Below are 26,267 nucleotides of genomic sequence, written 5' to 3' on the forward strand. Positions count from 1 at the left end.
TTTACATTTTAAGGAACTTGAAATGCCGGTTTATAGTGGAATATAACGATTTTTTTAGATCCCATAATAACTGGCGATAAAACTTAATCTAAATGTTAGATTATAAATGGAAATATTATCCGATTATGCCGGCCAAGAAAAAATTCAAAACCTACGAGTGTCAGCCGGTAAAGTGATGCTAACGATGTTTTTTGAGACTATAAAGGCCCAATCTTTTTGCGATTTTTTTGGAAGAACCACATATAATCATTAGAGAATAGTATTGTGACTTACTAGAAAATAAACCAAAGTAAGAAAGAAACATCCTCTTTCTCTTCAAAAGGCATAGTTTATCTGCATGATAACGTCCATATTGCTAAAACAAATAAAAATAAAAAAGGAAGCTATTAAAAACTCGGGTAAGGTGGTTCGTCAGATGAAAGTCGAGAATTCTAAGGTTCAAATCCTAGTAAAGGCAGTAACTTTTATACTGGATCGTGGATACCGGGTATTCTTTGGTTGTTGGGTTTAAATTAACCACATATCTCATGAATGGTCGACTTGAGACTGCACAACACTACACTTCATTTGCATTCACATATATGATCCTCATTCATTCTCTGGAATAATACCTTACGATGGTATCGGAGGTTAAAAAAAAGAAAAAAAAGTGGTTTGTCACATTCACATTCCCTAACAATCCCGATTTAACACCATCATTGTTTTTTGTTTTTTTGATAATCTCAAAGAGTTTTTACGTGTGACCGACGCAACAATGAATCCGGTACAAGAACGATTCAAACACCGGGGTGTTAGTAATTCATTACTACTACAATAAGAAAGTTCACAGAAGGATGGGACAGGTTCCTAAATGTAGCTGGAGATTAGTTTTAGCATTAATATAGGAAGAGTTTTTATTTTTAACTCTTTAAATTTATTTAATAAAAGTTAGTAAATTAAATGCCATTTTTTTTTGTACAAATTTCGAAGAAAAATGTTTAAGAAAATCATTCACAGTGTAAAATAATAATAAAAGCTAAAGCAGCGTATTTTTCTCCTCAAAATTTTCGAGCGATATCATTCTAATTATATCATATAATAAATCAAAATAGTATACTATAAAAAACAAAAGAGATAAGCTACTTATAAATTGTTTCGGAGAAAAAGTGGTTGAAAATTTTGATAACCAAAAATATAATTTTTATATTTTGCTTCGTTAAGTTTTTCATTCCTTGCATTATAAAAATGGTAGAATTATTAAACTACATTAAATTCGCAAAATCTCTCTCTCTATGACCAATTAAAGCGGAGATATGAAATAATTCTCACTTGTAAAGAACCTCCGCAACTTACCTAATAAGTGAAATAAACAATGTAATATGTGAACTCTTGTTACTTCCTTATATGAAGTAAAGGAATTATTGTAATCGCGAAAAGTTTCGGTTTTCAGATTTCAACGGAAATATCCATTTTGACTAGTTTCGGCGTGACGTCTTACGTACGTACGTATGTATCTCACATAAATCAAAATCTATTAACCGTAGGATGTTGAAATTTTGGATTTAGGACTGCTATAAGATCTAGTTGTGCACCTCCCCTTTTTATAGCAATCGACTGGATCAAAAGTGTCCTAAAAAAGACCAAAATCAAACGAAATTGAATTTTGGACTTTTTGTTAACTGCAGTAATAAGCCCTCATTGAGAACATTTCAACGATATTATCATAGTGGTACATATTTTCATTGGTTCCAGAGTTATAGACAAGTAAAATTTTAATTAATGAAATATTTTGATCTTACAAGGAGAAGGAACATCGGTTTGAATCAGACTTCATTTCCTTTTTTTACCTTTTTTCTTTAATTTAAATATACTGATTTATTAATAATTATTAATCTCTGATTGTAAAAAAATGTTTTATAATTAATAATAATTCAATAACCAAAAAGATAATAAATCAGAAGTTATTAGTGAAATAAATTTTTTTTGACCTTTAAAATGTGTATATATAATTTAATAGGCGTACAAGGAAGTCATGTGGTGTCCACATCAGATTTTTTATTTTAATTTTTGGACAGAACTTTGCTAGTACACGAACATCAACTTTACACGTTCGGAATGACTTCATGGAAAGTGTGATGATTTTCATCGCTCCGTACTCGGTTATATTAACCGTTCGCGTAAATAACAACATGAAAAAAACAAGCATTCAATAAGCACGATTTAGTGCGCCTCGATCTTGCTTTATAACAAAAGATCAAAACATTCAAACGAATTTCACAGTTCAGTTCTTTCAATTGACGAAAAACACTGATGCGGTAAGAACGCGATTTCTATTTATTTATTTTTTACTTTTTTTGTAACCGAATTGTTAATTCCAGGCGCAATTAACAATCTGATCTGTCAGGATAACGTTTTAAAGATTTTTTGCACGAGGGAATAAAACCTTCTTTCATGTCTTCAAGAATTTCGGGATTAACGGAGTCTTGTATACGTATATCCGATTCTGTACGCCTCCGGTCACACAAAATTTACATTGTGAAATCGTTGGTTTACTGTGAACTGCAAAATTGAGGGTTTCAACAGAAGCTAGTTTTCACACGTTCGAAAGAAACATACGGAAAATCTCTTATGTATTATGGCTTGTTCTTTTCAAACGATGTAGTTGAACGACTTAAAGGAACAACAAACGAAAATACAAAAATGATGTCGGTGCACGAAAAGATTAATCGACTTCTACGTGTGCGGCTAACTTCGATTACAGCATGCTAATTCATAACAAGAGGAAGTAAAAATTTATCCTTATACAATATATACCATCGATTTTATAACTGTCCCTTCTGAAAAACCTATTTACTTCTCTTCCAAAAACGTTTTGGGGAATAATAATTGAGGTAATAAATCCGATCCTAGAGAGAAAAGTTATGTAACGCAATTTCTTTTTAACTTTTTATTAGTTCAAATGATTTGACTCGAACATTTTTTTAAAATTAATATTAAATGGCAAAAAAACTACATATATTCAGTTTTCCTCGAGTTCAAAAGGAAAACCTATTCATATCGAATTACAATTCACTAGCAGATATCAATGCCTCCTTTCCATATAATAAATACTTACTCTATTTTATACAAAGATGTTAATATTAAAAATATTTGGATGATAATGTGCATAATGGACAAGAGTGGTAATCATGGACTATTCGTGTGCAAAACTATAATTTTTAATCCAAAAATTTTACAAAACAAGAATAATTAAACATATGGAATTATTAAACAATATATTTTGGGTGTGATCGATTTCTGCTCCAGCATTGTGGTGAGCTGTATAGGAAACTCGCATCCTTAAATTATGCATTATTCAGAAATATGGTAAAAGCGGCCTTTGGTTTACAGTTTATTTTCCAGAAGAACCCTTTTCGAATTCTCAGAAGTCTTAAAAATTCGTCAATCTTTATGTACAAAGTTTAATTTATTACTTATTTAAAAATAACAATAAATTTCAGTTTCATCACAGTAACACTAAAAGACAAATTGTATATATATTCCAGTAGCAAATTAATAAAATTTAATCCCTTGCCATTTTTTTTTTTTTTTTTTTTTTTTTGCTAACGGAATTAAAGTAGATAAGGAAAACTTTTATTTCAAATTAGATTATCTTAGTAAATTATATTTAAGTAATACATATTACGAAGACTAACCATTTTTGAATGGTTTTCCTCTTTTTTTTCTTCTATCTATTTTCGACTCAATCTCTGAATAACTACACCGCTAGCATATGAGCCTATCTTCTGCTAATGGATTTTATCAAATGAGATGATAAATTTTTTTCAATATTAATGAATTTAGTTATTATGGTGTTAAAATTTAGTTTTTACTTCCTTGAACGAAGTAAAGGAAGTATTGTGATCGCGAATAATTACAGTTTTCAGATTTCAACGGAAATATCCATTTTTACTAGTTTCGGCGTGACATCTGCACGTTCGTACGTATTTATCTTGCATAACTCAAAAACGATTAGCCGCGTTGAAATTTTGGATTTAATAGACTGTTGTAACATCTAGTTGTGTACCTCCCCTTTTGATTGCAATCGACTGGACAAAAAGTGTCCAAAAAAGCCCAAAATCCCCCAAAAAATTGAAAAACATTTATTAACATATCATAAGTGGTACTTATTTTCATCGGTTCCAGTTATATCCAAATAAAATTTTAATAATGAAATATATGGATCTTTGTTCGAACAGACTTTATCTCCTTTTTTTTATTTAAATATACTGATTTATTAATAATTAATATCGTAAATATTTTACGATGAATAATAATTCAACAAAAGAAAAAAAAAATTAAAAAATATCAGAAGTTATTAATGAAATAAAATTGTATGTACTATTCACTTAAAAAAATATACGTATATGTAATTTAACAGGCGTACAAGGAAGTTATGTGGTGTCCACATCAGATTTTTTTTATATTTTAGTAAGTAAACATGAAATGTAGCCGATACCATGGCATAAAAGTCTTCAATCTTTATTCCAGAGATAGTGAGTAAATTTAATAGAAACTATAATCTTTTTACAAAATCTAATACGTTGTAATTTGTTATTTTTAAATTACTTTTAAGAAAACCTGAAAATATAGTACTACTGATTTTTTTCGTGGTTTTATATCTAATAAAAACCAGCGATTTTTATAACTAAACCAGCAGTGCTTTTATATCTAAGATAAACCAGATCTATTTACTTTTTAAGGTTAAAAAAGTGCTAGAAATTTTTTTAATTATTTTTCTTTAGTTAAGAGATTAACTAAGAAATTACGTAGTACACCACTTTTATGACTAATAAAAATAGTAAGTCAAATCATTAATAAATAATATATGTATTTTAATAAATTTACATACTTCAGCTACCGGAGGTAGGTTTTTTTTGGCTTCAAAATCTTTAATTTTTTTGCCTTTAAAATCATTGCGATAAGGGGACTTCACAAATAATTACATTATCTTCCATATAATGTACAGAGTAAATTACCTAATAATACTAACTATAAAAAATATATAAATACAATGCATACTGTATTATTATTTTGCGGTTTTATACAGCACTTAGAAAATTATACTACAATTAGATATATTAAAAATAATAAACTACGATAATGTAGCTCCTTGGTGATTAAAGTGATATTAATAGAATGTATAGAAAACATAATAAAATAATACTGATGGAAAATTTGAAAAATGTATATATTAGAACCTCAATTTGATTAAAAAATAAAATTCCTGTCATAAAAAAAATTGCTCGTTTCGTTAAAAACGGCTAATTCTCTTGCACCACTTAGATTTCGATTACTATATTTTAATATCAAGCGAATTCAAAAGTCTGATAAGACAGAAATTTATTTAAAAATTTGAACGGGTATTTTTTTTTAAATTTAATGTACGATAATTTTCAACGATTCAGATTTACGAATTTTAATTCAATCCCCCCAAGAAGGTAGCATGATGACTTTATAATAAATGTGTATACAGAGTGTATCAAAAGGTTTTCTCGGGAATTTTATAACCCCCTTCTACTCGTGAAAATAATGGGAAAAAATTATATACGTCCTAAAATGTTTCGTTTGCGAGGCACAGCTAGTGAAAGATTTCCCTCGCATTTCAGCTACCCATAACTACACTAACTTCAGCTATAACCTTTTTAAGTGGGTAATAAACGCATAAAAAAAAAACTTGTAGAGAATTTAATTCTGAACAAAATGGCTGAATAAAACAAACAAGGATTAGTAAAATTCGAATTTTATTTAGAAACACTACATTTGCCAGAAAAGTACTTATTTAATGTAAAATAAACCCAAATTTTTTTTTGGTGATGTGTTGATTGATAAATTAACAAACTTTATTTTATTTCAAACATAAAAACGTGTATTTTCCGACAAAACGTTTTCGTGTTTTATTCCGTTTTTCTTAAAACCTATGGGAGATAAAAAGTCTGGGACCACTTTTATTCAATTTCTTAGATAAAAAACCATAAGGAAGCACCAAACCCTCAATTTGTACACCAAGAATTTTAGTACGGTTTAATTTCACAGAGGGAGCAGAAAGGAGAGCTAAATATTTCGAGAGCCAAAACGCTCGAACGAACCGTTTTCTGCCCTATGTTTATATGAACTTTTTTTTAATTTTTTTTTCTACAGAATCATCTTCCGAGAAATTGCCGTGCAATTTGGAATCATCTGTATATAAACTGACTATTTTTTATTGTTATTTAGATCCGACTTCGATCCGCTCAGTTGTACTCGAAAAGATCCAAAGGGACTCTCTCTACCTAACCGCACGGGAACCACAGACGCAGTAACTTTATACGACTCCATTAATTACACAGAACCGGTAGACTTTTAGCCAAAATCCACAGAGAGAAGGAATCTGATAAAGGAAAAAATGGATGTATAATAAAAAACGCGAAAGAGTGCTTTCAGAACCCTTCAGGAAGATGGATGCCCATTTTTCCAATAATTCATAAGGAAATCGATTTTTATTAACCCGGGACCGAAACCAATACATTAATGCATTGGTCTCACGAGTACCATTAGGTGTACTTAATGCAGTTTTTTGCCCTGTTTTCATATATGTATTCAGAATTTCTCCATCACCCACAGTTTTTTTTGTTATTTTATTTTTTTTAAATATTTTAAAACGTTTTTTCGTCCAGTGTCAAGTAAAAGCTCCTAGAGTATTGTAAATATGATGGAACCAAATGAACTAACTCAAAGGGTAGCATTGCTACTGTTGTGCAGGTTTAGACGTGTATAAACATGTAAAAACGTGATCTAGTGTAGCACATATTCATCAGAACGATTCCAGTTGTGAGACAGTAGTGAACCAGTAAACATGTCACCGTGAGTGCTTGTGTGTATGAATTATTGTTTATTACATATTTACAAATTCATTTCTTTTAATTAATTACAAAATGACGCCTATAGTTTATTTAAATCATCCTAACTATTTTGTATTGTATGTGACGAAGTGACGCTCAAGTCCCAAAGGGGAAACCTTACTCCATTAGTAAAAAAGTGTTATAACCTTTATTTTGGGTGTAAAGTCGGAGACCAAACAAGGGCCTGGGCCCCACATATCTGTTGTTTATCGAGTTCTAGGGTTCTCACTGCATGGAAAAATGGCACACGCCACATGCCATTTCCTATCCCTATGATTTGGAGGAAAACCAGAGATCACTCTTCTGACTGTTATTTCTGTTTAATAAACATTAAAGGGATTACGTCAAAATCAAAACGTACAGTGGTGTACTCTAACTTGCAATCTTCAATGACACCGGTTCCACGCTGCGAAGAAGTGCCCTTACCAAAGCCTCCAGAACATGTGACATTAGATAAAGAGAACTTGAGTTTCATGGAAGTAACGAAGAAAAAGAAAGAGATTCTGGTGATACATATTTTGAACAAAGCAGTTCATCTGAGCCTCGTTTACTAACTCAAGAAAATCTTAACGATCTATCTCAAACAAAATTTAATGATATCCAAAAAATAGTCTGAAATGCTTGCTTCCAGGCTAAAAGGATAAAAATTTTTTCAAAAGAATACAAAGATATGTACTTATCGTGATCGGCAATCTGAATTTAAAGACTATTCTTCTGAAGAAAATGGCTTACTGTTTTGTAATGACATTTCTTCTCTTACAGAGACACATTGTAATGAACATAACCCAAAAGAAACATGAGTACTTTAAATTTATATTGGAAAAGCTTCAATATTCAGTGTATGAATGGAATAATTGTGGTGATTTGAAGGTAATTGAACTAATTCTTAGTCTACAGCTTGGTTACACAAAGTACTGTTGTTTTTTGTGTTGTGTGAGTGGGATAGTAGGCACAGAAAACCCCCATTTCATTAGAAAAGAAGGCCTAAACGCGAATCACTCATTCCTGAATAGAATGTGAAACATGACCCATTGTGTAATCCTAAAAATGTGTATCTATCTCCGTTACACATCAAACTAGGATTAATGAAGAATTTTGTCAAGGCCATGGACAATGCTCCTGGTTTCATGAACTTCAAAACAAAATTTTCCTAAAATTAGGGATGCAAAAATTAAAGAAGGAATATTTGTGGGTCCAAAAATACTATCAATAATGCATGATGAAAAGTTTGAGGAACTATTGAATCCACTGGAGAAAGCAGCTTGGCAAGCATGCAAAAATGTTATTCAAAAATGAGAGATTTTGGAAAATCGAAAGGCGGAAAATTACCGTGATATTGTCAACGATCTTATAACATCTTACAAAAATTTGGGTTGTAATATCTCCTTAAAAGTATACTTCCTGAACTGGCAGCTAGATTTCTTCCAGGAAAATCTTGCAGTGAGCGATGAGTACGGGGAACACTTTCATCAGGAAATTTCAGCTATGGAAAAGAGGTATCAAAGCAAATGGAATCCTAATATGCTGGCCGATTATTGTTGGACCATCAAAAGGGATGCTCCACAGGCAAGATATAACAGAAAATCGTAATTTCTTACTTTCTAGGCGAGTCAAATGTTTGAATATTGTGTAGTTAAGAATGCAGAAAGTATTAAAATGTTTGAAATTATAAATTCCTGTCTCTCGGAAACCTTGCGTGATGGGGAAAAACCGATAACACATTTGAATTCAGGAGAAAAAATACTATCAGAATCGCATATTTTTCTTCCCAAATCTTTTTTTGTTCCCAAGTGTGATCAAACGTTACACTTTTGTGTTCTCCGATTTGAATATATGCAGCGGAAATTGGTGTTCCCGTTCATAATAAAAATTCATCCGAGAACGACCTCAATATTTCCTAACGAACAGTCATACATCCCCGGAGCCAAAAGGCGAATGAAAATCACGAAACGCAGTATTTTAATGATATATGTTCGCTTAGGACGATCGATAATTGTAATAACTTACATAAAAACGACTTAAAATTAGAATCATTGCAACAATTTATTATTTTTTTACAATTAAGAGATGCTTACTGGATTATGATTATATGTAGCGGGAGAAAACAAAACGACGCTTCCTTTTGATATTTAGGAATGCTTTAGGAAATTTATTAGAATTAATAAACAAGGATGTTAATGACGTAGAAGTTAAAGAAAATAAGTTTTCCAAAAATAATAATTAACGAAACGATATTTTTCAAAGAACATAATAATCTTTTTATTACAGAAATCATTATGATTTAAAGGCGCAAATTAAAATATGATTATGGCTAGATGATTTTTTCATGTTAGGAAATTATTTAAATCTATTAAAAAAACCCCAGCACGATTGAATCTAATTTTCTGTTAAATTCTGTTAAACTCTTTATCATTTTACCAAGTGACATTTATTTTATTATATTTTTACATAATATTTATTTTTACTGTAGTTTACAATATTTTTATTTTGCTTATCGAATTATATTTTCAATAGTTTAATAACACGGGTCAACAGTGTATCTGCAACACAGACAAAATTATAATATCTATTATTTTCCTTGTAATTTGAAGTTAACCCAGCAACTCACATTTGTTGACATAGTAATAACATTAATTGCAACTCTCCATCATAATTTAGTATTTTTATTCATTATTTAAGCAAACAAACAGTTTTACGGCATAATGAACAAGAAGCCACTTTTAACAATTACTTAAGAAACATATAATAAATAACCTAGTCGCAATTGAAGGCAATTAATTAAAAAAGTTTAATCAGCAAATTTATAGGAATTTGAAGGTCATAGCTACACTAATATGCCTTAAGATGGGTTCACAAAATATTATTATTTTTCATGATATGGGAAAACGCAGATGACGGCAGCATTCTGCCAAAAAAAAAGATGAGTTAAAAAAATCAAATATTTCATACGCTGCTCTTCAACAACTCATGAAGATTCTTCTTACCCCGTTTTACATCTGGTTAAGATGGATGAAAAAATATTTAAAGGTCGTGGAAAAAGAAAGGAAAGCCTTCACAAAAATAAGAGAACTCTTTTGTAGATAAATAAAGTCAAACTTAAAGGGAGTGTATTTGATATGCCTGATGTTAAAAAAGTGACTCGCAACCCTGCTTTTGCAGGAAAACAACCAAAAGGAAGTAACAGAACGGAGTTCATTTGTGAATTTGGTAAAAGGATTTTAAGGCAACAAAAAGGAAGAAAACCAAAAGACCTTTCTTAATTCCTTTTAAACCGTGGGATGTCGAATGTCATTTACAATAAATAATACACATTCTACATCAATTATATCAGCTGTCAATTATATCAAAGTATATAAATTTCTATACGGGAAATTATGGTACAGTTAGGAGTAAACAATGTGTGGTTAACTGGTTTCAATTAACCACACATCTCAAGAATGGTCGAACTGAGAATGTACAAGACTACACTTCAATTACACTCATACATATCATCCTCATTCATCCTCTGAAGAATTATCTAAACGGTAGTTACCGGAGGCTAAACAGGAAAAAGAGAGAGGAGTAAACAAAGAAAAATTCCACAAGAACATTAGTATTATGGAGATCAGACACCGAGACCGCTGGGACCCAGAAATGACGCAGGTGACAGCTGGTTTGTAAAAATATATTTGACTACAGAAAAAAGTAAAAAATCTTATGTGAACCAGACGACTTTCTTGTACGCCTATTAAATTACATATACACCTTTTTTTACAATCAGAGGTTTATAATTTTGAATAAATCAATATATTTAAATTAAAAAAAGGAAATGAGATGTGATTTGAACCGATGTGCCTTCCCCTTTTAAGATCCAAATGTTTCATTACTTAAAATTTCATTTGGCTATAACTCTGTTACCAATGAAAGTATGTACCACTTATGATACATGGTTGAAAATCTCTCAATGAGCGCTTATTACTGCAGTTAAGAAAAAGTCCAAAATCCAATTTTTTTTTTAATTTTTGGTTTTTTGGACACTTTTAGTTCAGTTTACAAAAAAAAGGGGGGAGGTGCACAACTACATATTTACAACAGTCCTAAATCCAAAATTTCAACATCCTACGGCTAATCGTTTTTGAGTTATGCGAGATACATATTTACAGACGTCACGCCGAAATTAATCAAATGGCTTCAGGGATGGTGAAAATGGATATCTCCGTTGAAATCTGGAAACCTAAATTTTCCGTGATCACAATACTTCCTTTACTTCGTTCAAGGAAGTAAAAATAGTTTGCCGTTCTTATATGTTAACAATTTGTTATTTTCTTTTAGCATTGCCTAAGATTTCGCAGTCTAATAAAATGTTAGTTCACTATAAAAACAAAAGATTCTTAATAAAACGAATGTTCCGATAAACATTTTCTATGACGTGTACAATAATTTTTCACATAAAAAACTATATTTTCACAGCTTTTTTGCAATCCTTTTTAATTTTTCGCTACAAAATTAGAGAAATTTATAATTTAATTGATATTACAACAAAAATGATATTTTTTTGTAAACCAGTGTAATCAATGACCATTTACGACCAAATATTTAGTTGTTACTTAAGACTAAAACAGTAGTATTTCAACTTTGTAATAAGTACCGAAATCGTTACAACCACCATAGAACTTCATTTTGCTTAAAAAAAAAACAAAAAAAATATAAACTGAATCTGAAAAAAATTGGAAAATTTATATGAAGAACTCTTGAGAAGGTTACGGTAAATATTTTGCTCTCCTCATACCAACTGCTTATAGAGTAACTTACTTGGATAAAAATACAAAAAACTAACTTAATCCAAGGAACAATTTAAATGCCAAAATTAATAAAACACGAAATTTTAGGAATGTGTTACGATTTTCTTTTTATAAACAAAAAAGAAATTTATTTCTTTAAAAAAATTTTTTCAAAAAAATAAATAAATTTTCACAGCCTTTCATGTCCGTTTTTTTTTAATCAAGCCCCTTAAGTAAACAACCTCAATACAATGAACGTAAATTAAATTATTTCGGAGATATAAACATAAAAAGACGCCAATGCACATACAATTACTCTTACTCAAGAAATTATTGTTAAATACAAATGCATTTTACCTCGAATCTTTGAAAAAAAAAAGCCTTGAAGGAGGAAATGTTTTACCGATATAATAAAACAATCGGCAAAGCAAAATTGTAATATAAAATTATCATAAAAATATTAAAAATTGTAATGTATCACTTAAAATAATTTTATGACATCAGATAATGATTACCTTAAAAAAAGAGAAGATATGCAGCATCTCCGTAGCAGATTCAGAACCTTGGAAGCTTCAAGGTCAATTCTCTACGATTTCCCAAATTGGAAATTGACTGTGAAGAACGTCTTACTATATAAAATTAATAATACTTTATTTAACAGGCTAACCGTTTCAACAGATGCCTGTAAATAACATGTTTTAGTATCAAATTCAAGTTTTGTTCGTTTGTGTCTAGGAGGTGATTATTATTTATTTACTACAGAAACTTTCCTGTACTAATTTAATCGTTTCTTCAGCAGCGTTATAGGCTATAGACATATATAATCACGTTATTCTCTGACGGGTACTTCCCCTAATTTTTCTTCATTAATAATACGATTTAAATACATACAGACATAAAAAATAAACTCCAATGGTGAAAAAAACCCGTTAATACGTATCCGTTAACAAAGTTTGTAATTCGACTTTTAAGGATAAGACATTGAAATCGAACAAATTTTAAAATACTTAAGCACATATTTTTAAAAATATATTCTCACTTTCTAAATATGTACCTGAAACCAGTAGTTTTCGTTTTTTTGATAAAAGTTGCAATCGTATATCCCGATCTGTATTTAACAGCTTCCATATTTGTTCAAATTTAGTTACTTTCCTATCTAAGAAAAAAAAAATCCTATAACTAATGGCAGCTACGTTACAAATCTGTGAGGTTAAATTAATTTTCAGGACTTAGCTGATAAGATCCGTAAGGTAATGGCTACACTGTACTAACACTAATGACGTAGTAATTTATAAAAGTAATTAAAAATTACAGTAAATGCGGTACACTACTTGAACGTCAAAAGATGAGAGCGCATGATTTAGTTAAGATTTACATAAACTTCAAATCGTCAACAGTTGACGTCAACGTATTAACGTTAAAATTGTTGAAAATATCCTCATAGGGTAATAATGTTATTTCAATTGTTTGAAATACAAATTACATTCTGTACAATACTGAAACATCTTATAAAAAAATTTAAATCTATAAAAAGAACTTGGTGTTGAACGAGTATTGAATGATAATAATGCGCTGATTATAATAAATTCTGATTTTTCCAAGGTAATATATGCATACAAGGTCGATTATACATGTAATTATACATAAATTTTTACGTTTCTTTTTTTTAACTGAAAACTATAAAACAATGTTTCCTTCACTACAATTACTAAGAATTTCAAATTTGTCTCCGGCAGCCAAGTTAGAATTAAAATCATTTTTCAAAGAAATTTCTTTATAATACCGGATGCTCAGAAAGTCGGTTTCCCCAATTACTAACAAGAAGTAATTAATAAAAGAAAGGTTTTTCTACTATTACAGATATAATATGCATCAGATGAAGCGTTCAAAGTATCCTTTAACTTTAATTTATTCATGCCAGCGTTTAACTACTGAATTATACATTTTTTTAATAAAATTTGTTCTAGTATTTTAAAATCAACTGAATTTTCTATCGATCAAAATGGATCAGGATTTAAAGAAAATACCATTTGACGATTCCTCGGAAAAAAAATTGCAAGGCGTCAAATCACACCAACGAAGGGGCCGATTCGACTGTTGCTCCCACTCCGATCCGGGAAAACTTTCAACGAGATCCTGTTGCCAAACACAGGGTTCATATTCGAATCAAATAAGGGGTGATTTAATAGCTCGAGTATATCATATGATATAAATGACCCGTCACATTTCCGTCTATGAAATTAGATCCCATCACATTTTTTGTGATCCACAGGCGAACACGAAACCTTTTAAATAAAATTCCTCGATAATTACGCAAGAATATTTTATTTATCACACCTATAAACACACATTAATGACGGTTTATTAAGTCAGCGAATTAATGATGCAGATCAATGAAATGAGTTTCATCAGACAGTGTCACTGTGCAAAAAAAATTACATTTTGACACCAAAATTATAAAGTCTTCATAAACTTCTATCCTTCTACCAAAAATTATCTTCATTAAGTGGATACAGTAATATTCACCGATACAATTTAACTTCATTAATCTTTCGTGAACTTATTCCCGGTACTTCTAGCCTAACTGAAGCTTTTCCGGTTAACGTTAGAAGGCTCTTTACATTTGATCGTCGAGCGATCTCCAACGCCTTTAGTATTTTCACAAATTTTATGTTCAGCTTACGAAATTTTGACGGGTTGATAATGGAGAGTTAGGAAACGGTGCGTGTGATTCTTCATGGACAGAAGCAATATCCGGAGAAAGACTTCGACTCGTCGGTTGACAGACTAGCTGAGGACGCAAAATCGAAGTCTATCTCCTTCCACTATGCACATCAATGGGCGAATGGAATAAGTATTTTACGGGGTCCAAAATAATTTAGCTTACAGTGAAGAAAACAAAATCGATAGCTGCGAAATAATTTTTATATTAAAGTAAAAGTATTAGAGTACAACGTGTGCAAATTTCAGACCTTAATGTTGACAAATGAGGTCGTAGAAATTTTTTGAGAAAAAAATTATCTTGGCTCCATTTAGGTCGTAGAGCCAATATATTTTAATTTAAAATTCGTAGAAAAATGGCAGCTATCGAATGGAAACAGTGCCAATTCGATGGAATTCCAACTTTAAAAAATAACTGAAATTTTTCCAGCCGAAGAAAAGTCGATGTTTTGGTCGATTTTTCGCATATTTGCAATTGTTTTGCAATACGCGCACTATTTTCAAAAGTTAGTACAATTCTTAAACAAAACTTTAATGCCCGGATAGGCCGTTTAGGTGCATTACAGTTTGAGTTATTCGAATTTTAAGAAAACGTATTTTTCGAAAAAATTGATTTTTGCAAAAATTATTGAATATTTTGCAAGTCAAAAAAGTGCTTATACTACTCGTCAAGGAGTACATATTCTGGAAGTTACGTCAAAAAATCTTTTTTTCATTTTAAATATATTTATAATTGAAGACAACCTTATTTTTACCGCTAAAATATAAAATATATAATTATCAGATACTGCTCTTATGAAATGAAATTTATTTTTATTACCTATCAATTTTTGTGTTTTCATTTCTTCCAAATATTCCATTTTTAAAAATATATTTTGCTTTCATTTTCTTGGTACGTATTACTTCTTGTTTGACTAAATATACATTATACGCTTGTGGCGAGTTGACTTCCGAAAAGATTCGGGATATCGAGCAACATACTCGTAGTTATGATATATCGCACGCTAGATGGGATGAGAGAGCTGATGGGCGATATACGCACGATCTCTTCCCAGACATTAAAAACTTGCGGATCGCCTCATGGGTGTCCCCTAACAAGTACGTAACTCAGTTTCTTACCGGTCACAGGGCCTTCATGGGCAGACTGGCTGGGTTCGACCTGGTGGATTCGGGTCTGTGCTCTCAGTGTAGGGTGCAGGACGATGCCTTCCGTGTGGTGATGAGTGCGCCAAATACGATCTGCAGCGCACCGCTGTAATTTGTCGACTGGATACCATCGGAGCAACGCTTGACATCAGTCAAAACTGGAAGGGCCGGGCTGAATGGTCAGCGGTTGTAAATTTTTTCCACTATTTGGCTATGGAACGGATTGCTGAGGGAACCTAGGGTGCTGGTTGGTCTTGTTACTGCGTTACAATTTGTTTTGTTAGGATTTCTTGTTAGTGTTGTTTCTGTTTTGTTAGTTTATATCGTTTTGGTTATTTTTTTATTAGGTTTATTTTCGTGTTTCTGTTTTTTAGTTTTTTCCGCGTTTGTGTCGCATGTGGACTCATTTAAAATACCTTTCGGGTAGGTAGGTGATTCAATTCCTTCGACAAGGACAGAAGATGTTTCAACAGAGTGTTTTGTTAATTTTAGTAATAGTTACACCGATGGGAATATCGCTTGTGGCGTTCGCATCGGTGACATCCAGGGTCAAGGCGACTAAGAGATGTCATATGCAGAGGTTTAAAAGATGACCCCGGTAAAGCCTATCAGGGCTAGGTACGGAGGAGGTGGTTGGAGCGTGTCTTTCCCTACGGGATCAGGATGCATTAAATATTCTCAGTTTATGAGATGCCTTATCCATTAGACAAAGATTTAGGGCACTTATGGCAAGTCAGGTGTACTAAATCGCCTGAATGCCGTTACACACATGGTATTTTTCCTGATGCGCAGGTAGTAGGTGGATTTCCCCCAATCGGCAAATTACATAGTTTCTTTCTGGACATGGTGATTTTCGAGATAGTTTGAGCAGATCTAGTTTGATTAATTCAGGCTTCTGTCCGAAACGTAAGGCCATTACTGATGTGCTTCTTGTCATATATTTGCCCCAGGTAGAAGCTGAACGTACCAAAGTAGCTAGAGAGCTTGCAAGGATCAATTCTGGTTTTGTCTGCAAGTTACTTGGAAAACCGAAAGAGAATAGAACATAGTTGCTGGCTTTCTTAGATTCTTAGCCCTGCGGAGAATGGCTGAGAGGGTGTGATCATTTATAGATGTGTAGATAGAATTGCAACCCGGGTGGCTAAGGACCCGCCTGAATGCTTACTTCGCCAAGATAGCGTTAATATTTGCTGTTAGGATGAGATGGATGTGTGAAGAACTCTGTGATGGAACAGTGATGTGGTAGGATATAGGCATGGATCTCGCTCCCTAAAGCGGACCATAGCAGTAAGAGATAGGGTATGTTTTCATTAGAGGCTTATTAAATTTGTAAATCTGTTTCTTGATTCTGAAGTAAATTAAAAGTACTGTGAGTAAATTGAATTGTAGGGCAAAATTGTCGTTGTTGCAATCAACACTTGTTTTGTTGATATAAGTATAGTATTTTTGTTGTTTAAATTACACTCAATCAAGTAATGATCTGTGTGTGTAGTGTAATTGAAGTTAGATATAGAAATAGTTATTGTGTGAAACCTTCGGTGTCAGATGAAGACGCGGAGATCGCGCTTCCGCGTATCGCTTAATTTGACAGTTGAGGGTTGGAAGTTATGGTGGATGATAGTGGTTGGAAGAGGCCATACAAAGGCGATAGTAAGTTGTGTAAATAAACTGACAGAAATGTCTGCCGAGGCATTTGCATCGGTGGCATCCTGACAGAGACCAAACTGATGAATATGTTGTTACCAACTCCAGAGTTTCTAAAATACGATCTCCGGTGAAGCCCATAAGGGCTACGAACGTAGAGGGTGGTGTGGCTACCGGGACCGTCACGAGGCGGTTGTCTTCCTCTACGAGGGTCAGGATGCATTAAATATTGGACAAAATTAAAAAAAGAAGAAGGGTTAAATTTTGCCATTTTTAATTTTTGATTGTTTGTATAAATGTCGAAAAAATTGAACTTTAGTCCGGTGAGAGTACTTATCAAATTATTTAAAATTCTAAACTTTTAAGTCGATCGGATTTAGGAATAGAGATACTGTACTTAAAAACAGTTTTTGCCACATAACTCAAAAACCTGTTGAACAAAAGATTTTAAAGTTGGCTTTAGTCAATTTTTTATTTGACCCCATTTGAAAAAGGGGCATCACGGAACCTATTTTTTTTTTTTTTTTTTTTTTAGTAAACTACAACTTTTAACCTTGTAACCTTGTTGAATAATGTTGCACTAAATCGGGCCGACTTATTGAGATAAACATTTACTCCAATAAATAAAGTTTTAAGCCTAAAAAAAAAAAAAAAACAATGAGCAATAAACTAGTACTTAAAATATCTTTTTTTTAAATTTTGATTTAAAAAATTGAAAATCCAACTGGTTCTACATTAATATAACCAAATTGGGAACTTTTTCAAAAGAGAGGACCCATGAGGTCCAAATTAAGAATTTAAAAAAATTGTTTGGATTTTTTTAATTTTTGGAACTTTTTTTTTAAGTTGTCGTTATTAAAATTGTTATATGAGGTAGTAGTTCAACAACGGGCTCAAACGGGATCCAAATTTTTTTACTAAAATTGTTGATAATTTTCTTTAGCAATTATTCTATACACTATAATTTTGATAACAGAAACGTTATTTGGTCGTCAACCGGGACCCAATATTGTTTACTAAGAATTTTTTTTCTCATGCTTTTAATGCTACTTAAGGTTTTAGGCAAAAACATAGTTTGATCTAGGGGATGAAATCGGATCCATATATTTTTACAGAATCTTTTGATATTTTTCGCAATTGCATTCTGAGTATTGCAAAATTGAATCATTAACCCTATGAAAAACCCTATGACGTATTTTAAAAACAAATTTCTGAAGGACAAAGCCGGGAATGCCAAACAAATCCGGTTATGCAAACTTTTGCCGGCTTTTTTCTTTTTATTCCTTAAAGATTCATCATCATTATTTTACGATTTGATAATTCCACTTCCAGGCTTTAAATACCTGATCACAACAAGGCCATCGACCTCATACACGTATTCTCGAATAGCTTGTTAACTTGTTTCAATCTGGATATCGAATATTTAGACTGAATTAATATACGTAATACATTTTGTTACGTTTGCGATCAGGACACAGTCATCTCCCCGAAATTATAAAATTTTAAATTAATAAACTGCGTGTATACATGCAACTAACAATAAATTAATTACCCAAAAGTCTATTAAAATGAGATTAAAGTAATATCGACCAAATTAATTAATGTATTTATTATTATACTAAAGTGTAACAAGATAAGAACATAAATATTCTATGGGAAAAGCAATCTATTGAATCTGATGTTAGTTTTGTCTAAATGTATATAATACAATTCTTTCTCATATTAAATGCTCTTTCGTATTTATTCAGGTTTTTATTATTCGTTTTGCATATCCTACACAACCAACGATAAATTAATGGAAGTAAATATATATTATTTATTTATTTACATTTTATGGCATTATATACAGTTCAGACAATTTATACGTTATTATTAACGTATAATAATAATAATCGCATTAAGAGTGGTCGATCAATGACTTTGGAATTTAGTCTGCAAAACCAAGCATCAAATATACTAGCAATTCCAAGAAATATTTTTTTTTTAATATTACGTATTATGATTATTATAACGAGAAAAATTCGCGTAATACAAAAAAGTTGTAAAGTAAATGAAAGCACTTTCGACTGCCTAAAACGCAATAAATAAATTCTTTTATTCTCATCGGTACATAATAATCCATTATATAGATCACTTCAGGAATAGTACATGTAACTCCACAGATAAAATAAAATTAATCTTTTTTTAAGGATATAATTTTTATTTACGGAATATAAGGATTATAAACATTTTTTTAAGGAATACGAGGTCTGTTCAGAAAATAACCGAATATTTTTAATTACGCGTCAACGGAGATATTTAGTGATGTGCGGTTGGCAGCATTGTGCTCCACATAACCTCTTCTATAACCACACGGTATTGGATTGTTGATATCTTGTTTAGTTTTTGTTTCATTGTTATTTGAGAGTAACGTGATTAAGTGATAATAGCGATTTTCGGGAGCAACGATACAACGTAAACGTTTGCGTGAAACTGGGGAAAACTTTCACACAAACGTTTCAACCTTTGAAACAAGCTTATGGAGATGATGCTCTGGGTCATACGCAATGTTACGAATGGTTTTCACGATTTAAAAGTGGTCGTCATTCAATTGAAAATGACCCTGACCAGGAAGGCCTTCGGTTTCAACTGATGACACCCGCGTTCAAAAAACAACGATCTGATGCATGCAAATCGCCGATTGACTGTCAGAGAACTTTCAAAAGAGATTAGCATTTCGATTGGATCATGCCGTGACATTTTGACTGAAAGATTGAACACGCATCGAGTTGAGCAAAGTTTGTTCGTTTGATAACGGGAGACGAAAGCCTGATATACGGCTACGACATAGAGACAAAAATTCAATCATCACAATGGATCGGCAAAGGAGCTCCACGTCCCAAAAAAGCATGTTAGTCTCGATCCGATGTCAAACTGATGCTCTCTGTTTTTTTTATTTTAATGGAATTTTGCATTTTGAATTCTTGTCTCAAGATGAAATAGTGAACTGTGCGTACTATCAAGGCGTTTTACAACGGTTACTTGAAAAAAATCCGCAACAATAGACCGGACTTGTGGCGAGAAACTCGTGGTTCCTTCACCACGACCACGGTTATATTTTGTTACCTAATGATCTGTATGCCTATTGATCTAGAAACTGCTTTTAAATAGATGCAAAAAGCAACAATTAACTCCTTTTCTGAAGCAAGATATAACTAAAAAAAAAATTTTTTTTTCCTGAAGTATCAAAGTAAAAATTTGAAATTTTATTTCTATCTAAACACTCACAACCCATTCTTCAATTTTTGTAAAAATTTAATATATTCTTTCCCCTCGAAAGTATACCTGTCTACAGAGTTTGAAGAAAATCGGTTAACGGGGTCCAGAGTTTAAGACCAAATACAGACCGACGTACATACGAAATTAACAAATACTCGTACGTACAAATGTTCTTCAGAAAAATTTGATTTTCTGGAGTTGGTATTTTTTGGTCAAAGGAAAAACATAATTAAGGAGAGAAAAAAAGACTAGGAATAAAACAAAGAGGGGACAAATGAGAGATGTGGAAGTAATGATAATAAGGTTTAATAATAACAGAATACATGATGTGTCTGAACATACTACTTCGCATTAAAGCGACCTTGAAACCGTTTCGTATTTCACAAACAGAATAAAAATTATAATATACCGATATTAATAAATTTACATAGTACAAGTAAAAAAATATGTGGCATACAATTATGCCACACATATAATAATGTAGTGTACAAAATACGAGTATGTGGCATATGCAAGTATAAACTGGTTTATAGAATTTTGTAGTATTAAATAAAACAACTGAATTCTTGGAATATTTTTATCAAACAAAAATTTTAGATAAATAACCTTTAATTCTTTATTATTAAAATAACAACGCTTCCGAGAATATTACATAAAAATTAGAATGGCTCATTTATTACATGTCCTTTACTGTAAAATCCTTATTAAATTTATCTATTGTTAGGAGCCGACATTGAACATTTACTTAATAAAAAGTGAGATATCAATTCTGCATAACCATGATTTAAAAAAGCGAAGAAATAATCCCGTTCCAGATCAATTGAGAACGATTACAGATTTTAACAACAAATACATAAATTCTGAATACATAAATAAAAAAAATATTAACTGTCCCAGCATTTTCTTGGATAGATAAAAGGGAAACCGAGGTAAAATCTTCACTACAGCAGGATTACATAATTAAATATAAAACAGAAAATAGATGTGATTAAAGAACATACTAATTATTTAAAATATAGATACGTGAAATAATATTGAGGTACTAAATTCAAATAATTTTAAGAAGGCGTAAATAAAAATTATTGAGTACACAATTTTCATATTTTGTACATTTCGAACACATACAGAAAATTCAGGGGTTTATTTTTAATTCTTCAGTAAATACAGTTTAAAAATTCGACACTAATATTGTTTACACAAAAAACCTGTAACTGTATTTTAAATAAATCGGTTGGAAGATTATTTTAAATGGTTTGGTACTTTAAAACCGAAGAAATTGCGACGAGTTACATGAAAACAGTTTTGTAATCTAATTTGACAGAGATGGATCCTGCTACTTTTTAAGAAAAATTGACTTGTTTAAAGCAAAGATTGCGTATTCATAAATATAAACAATTAAGTAAACATTTCAGATAAGAAATTTTCTAAACAACGATCAACACTTATGGGCACCAAACATGCTGTGTATTTTGACAACCCATTTTTATATCCTGAAAACTTATTCTGACTTTTTGGGAGAGCCCCCTGAGATATTATATTTCAGACGGGAGTATACATAAGTTTAATAATGATGACAAGCTTAGCGTCTCTTAGGGCACTTCAAAGCAAAAAGTACAGTTTGATTTTATTACAAACGAAATAAATTGATCATCCAAAAAAATTAAGTCATCTAATAAAGCACTTAAGACATTTTCCTTTATGGGCAAAAAAAATACTATTATCATTAATGGGAATCTTATCCACACACTCTTATAATCACAATCCAATGATTTTAATCCATACTAAAGTTACATGATTACTAGAGAACGGATTATATGCAATGTCATGTTAAGCCCATTCTCACCGGTTATTGCATATTTTCCTTAAAATCTAGTGATGATGCATATTTTCGATATATTACAATATTTTTCGGTAGAATACCTTGTTAATAAATGAAATCTTCCGGTTTTCCGGAAGAATAAATGAAGTCGTCCGGCTTAAACCTATTAGCCGCACGACTTTTAGAGCGCACTTAGCAGTCGCGCGTCTAATCTTTTGGTAGGATAATATTATTTTAAGGCCAAGTAAAACACAGACTCACGCGAAACAAGGACGGACGATACCGTTCCGCATCACGCACGCCTACTGCAGCACTAAACCCCACTAGACATTTAAATTACGCATGTTATTGTTTATGCGCTCAATGCAACAATTTAGTTTTTTATTTTTTTGTGCAAAGTCTAATGTGTACCGTGCCTCCCGAAAAAAAAACTTCGTGGATAGCTGACTATCCTGGAACATTTATATACGACGGAAATGTGTTATATTGTTGAGCTTGCGAGAAAAATATTTGGTGAACAAGCCTTCATATCGGAGGATTGCAAAAGAAGGGAGACTGTACAAGACTACACTTTATCTACATTCATACATATCATTCGTTCTCAAAGTGGGCTATAACGCCCCCTTGTGGGCGCTGGAAGCCTTCAGAGGGGCGGTAGAAGGCCCATAGACAACAACTTACAACAGCGGCAAGTAGCGGTGATTTCAACGCCAAAAGTAAATAAAAAAAACACTTTAGCGTGGATTTATGTGAAGCATTGCTTACAAGTAATATTCCTCATCACAAATCCTACCTTCAAAGATTTTTTGCGAATATTGCTTTAATCAAAATATACCGGATGAATCAACATTGCGTAAAAATTACATATCAACAATTTACCTACATGTTCTGGAAGAAATGCACAATGAACACAAGAATAAGTAGTTTTTAGTATTAAAAAATTATGCTGAATTTTGAAATAAAAAAAATAAAAATTACAATTTTTTTATTATTCAAAGTTGAATATGTTGACACTTTTCATGCATATTTCAAGCTTTTTATGTCGCATATAATCCAGTCTCTAATGATTAAAAAACATTCAATGAATAATTTTTTGAGCTACTAATGTACAATATTTAAGTTCTTCTAAATAATTATGTTTAGATATCAATATAATTGTGCTTTTCAGCAGAGAGTAACAATAAATTGAGTCAAGATTTTGGGGCAGATCATTAATAAATATAAGAAATGTAAGGGATCACGGAACTTTCTGAAGCACTTTATGTTTTCATATTGAAGTAAGGATCTACATTTCACACATATATTCTTTCAAAATATTTAATTCTATCAGCCTGTTTAGAGTCAGTAAGATATGACATAACTAATTGTAAACAGCTTTTCTGATAATCATTTTTGCTGACTTTTTTATAAATAAAAATTTTGACATGCTTTACTGATATCACAAAATAATGAAAACATAAAATTTTTGCTGTTGACGCTATTTAAAATATTTTCTAAATACTGGGTAATGACTGTGTCAATAAAACAATGGATAGGATACATTTTAGAACAGCAAAACAATCAAAAGAAAAAACAAATCCACATATAAAGATTATGCTGGCCTCTGTGGCACGTAGTGGAAGCGTCTCGGCCTTTCACCCAGAGGTCCTGGGTTCGAATCCCGATCAGGCATGGCATTCTCACACACACTACAAAGCATCCATCTCATCTGCGGGAATAAATGCTTAACTGCGTGCACCCGGAGGTTAAACAAAAAAAGATATAAAGATTATAAGATCTTGTTTTGGGGAAAAATATTTAAAAAATACAATTAAATTGTATGAATTCATTAATAATAGAGATATTTAATTTGAAGTAAATATGAGTGAAAAAGGGTAATAAAATCTTACAAAAAAAGAAGATACTGGGTGAGTTAACATTGTCATCCATAATTTAACTGTTTGATGAGCTTCTATCACTTCTGTATTCTGTTCTGATTTTATAATCTTAAAATACATTCTCAACTATCTGTTTCATGAATTTTTAAACTTCAGACATTCCTCATTTTCTTGTAGTATGTAATGATTCTTTATTCTCTCATCACTTTTTCAGTAGTCCCGACTCTAGTTTTAGAGATCCAGTTTAAGGACTATTTTACACAAGAGGAATGAATAAAAAGTTACGACTGCTGAATTTAAATGTGGTCGTACGCAAACATCTTGATACAATGTGTCCATTTCATTTTAAATGATGTTTTACATATGAAAAAGATTTCCGATAGATGGGACCAGCGTTTTTTAACAGTCGACCGAAAACCCATTTGTCTGAACACTTCTAAAGTGTGTTTAGACTTACTTAAACATGATTCCACTGAGTTTCTTTGACATTTTAATAATAGATGAAACATGGATTCACTGTTGCAAACCAGAGATCAAACATATTTGTTCCAGTTCATTATTTACAACTGAAAATTTACTGACAAAATGATAAAGTAAATATTAAAATATTATAAGCATGAAAGGAAGGAGGTAGGTCAATCATCACTGTTTTCCACTAATTAATTATGTGTTGAACTGAAATTTTAAATTAATATTTAAAAGAGTTAAATATTAACAAATTTATCATTCTTTTTCTTATTTTTTTAATAGGTGGAATCAATTCATTTTCAAGAGATAAAAGGGCATTACCATCTAAAGGTAAACCACAAGTAAGTTATAAAAACAACTAAAATAATGCGCTAAATTTAAATTTTAAAGAAATATTATATATAACTAGATAATAAATGTACATCAATAATCCATAATTTTTTGACAAATGATCATCATATACAAAACTAAAGATAAATATTAGTACACAATATAAAAATGTGTTAAACTTTATTCGTATCAAATTTATTGACTTATTCAACATTTAATTTTTTTTTATTAAAAGAATAATTATTATTTTAAAATAAATAAAATTATCCTTTATGATAAAAATTACTTTTTAAAGTTATTTAGGAAATAATATAATTTCTTCCACAGTACAAACTGAAAACCGTTTCGTCATGTATTCATATATCAGAATATAAATTATTGAAATAGGTATTAGGAAATGAGTTAAAATTAAAATAACTTTGGAGATATATTACCATGTACAAGCAGTTCTAGAAAGATCCATTTGATAGTACAAAATACAATAAAAGCATAGTTTTCCTGTTTGAACCTATAAATTATTTACCAGCGTGTGGTAGCAGCAATTAAAAAATTTTCTTTTGATATTTTCAAAGTTAAAAGACTTTGTTAAAGGGAGACAGAACAAGCAAATTCTTTTTTATTTTTTTAAAAATATTTTCAAGAATTTTCTTTCTAAAATGATGCCTAACTTATAGAAAACTATTAATTAGAAATATTTTTAACAAATTTTTATGCCTGCATGAACTGTAGAGAAAAAATGCAAATTTTTCTTTTGAAATATTCTAAATATCTTTAAGAACATAAAGGATTTATGTAAACTAGCAGAACTAAGTCTCATGGGTGAAGATGACAGAAAAAATTAGAATGCATAACAATGTCATCCCACTAACGAACGGGTTCTAGGCTAAGGAAATTAAAAAAAGTTTTTTTTTTAATTTAAAAAAGTGCTTGGTGGTAAAAATTGCCTTATGAACCCAACTATTAACCTCTTGCAAGCAAACTATAGAAATGCAATCAGAAATATTGTGATAATGTTGAAACCACAAGAAAAACAATATGGGCTGTCAATTTTTATAACTTTTCCACCAATGACAATCCATGTCATTGGCTACACCATAGAGATAACAATTCAAGGTGTATTTAAAAAACCTAATTTCTCAAGAAAAAGGACACTAATCATAAAAGTTCATGGTTTCAGGCATAATGAAGGCTATTAAACTTACACTTAAAGCACTTTCTGAAGAACTTTTGGAAAAACACCTGCATGGTCATATCAAAAATCTCAATGAGTATAAACATTGTTCTTTGAAAACAGTTTTCAAAAACTGTATTTGTAAGTTTCAAGTGCTACATTTAGCACACCACC

General features: G+C 31.2%; 1 protein-coding gene and 1 long non-coding RNA gene across 2 annotated transcripts in view; one reads left to right on the forward strand and one right to left on the reverse strand.

The window, feature by feature from the left end:
* The window catches only part of LOC142325444 (uncharacterized), a 110,892-nt gene that overhangs the window by 30,866 nt on the left and 53,759 nt on the right, over window positions 1-26,267 (reverse strand). The window lies entirely within an intron of this gene.
* The window catches only part of LOC142325442 (venom protease-like), a 65,492-nt gene that overhangs the window by 15,871 nt on the left and 23,354 nt on the right, over window positions 1-26,267 (forward strand). The window contains exon 2 of the mRNA XM_075367216.1: window positions 24,875-24,933. Within this exon, the coding sequence (XP_075223331.1) occupies window positions 24,875-24,933 (59 nt within the window). The remainder of the gene's footprint in view (window positions 1-24,874; window positions 24,934-26,267) is intronic.

The sequence above is a fragment of the Lycorma delicatula genome, chromosome 5 (assembly GCF_047948215.1).
Source record: "Lycorma delicatula isolate Av1 chromosome 5, ASM4794821v1, whole genome shotgun sequence".
Taxonomy (NCBI): Eukaryota; Metazoa; Arthropoda; class Insecta; order Hemiptera; family Fulgoridae; genus Lycorma; species Lycorma delicatula.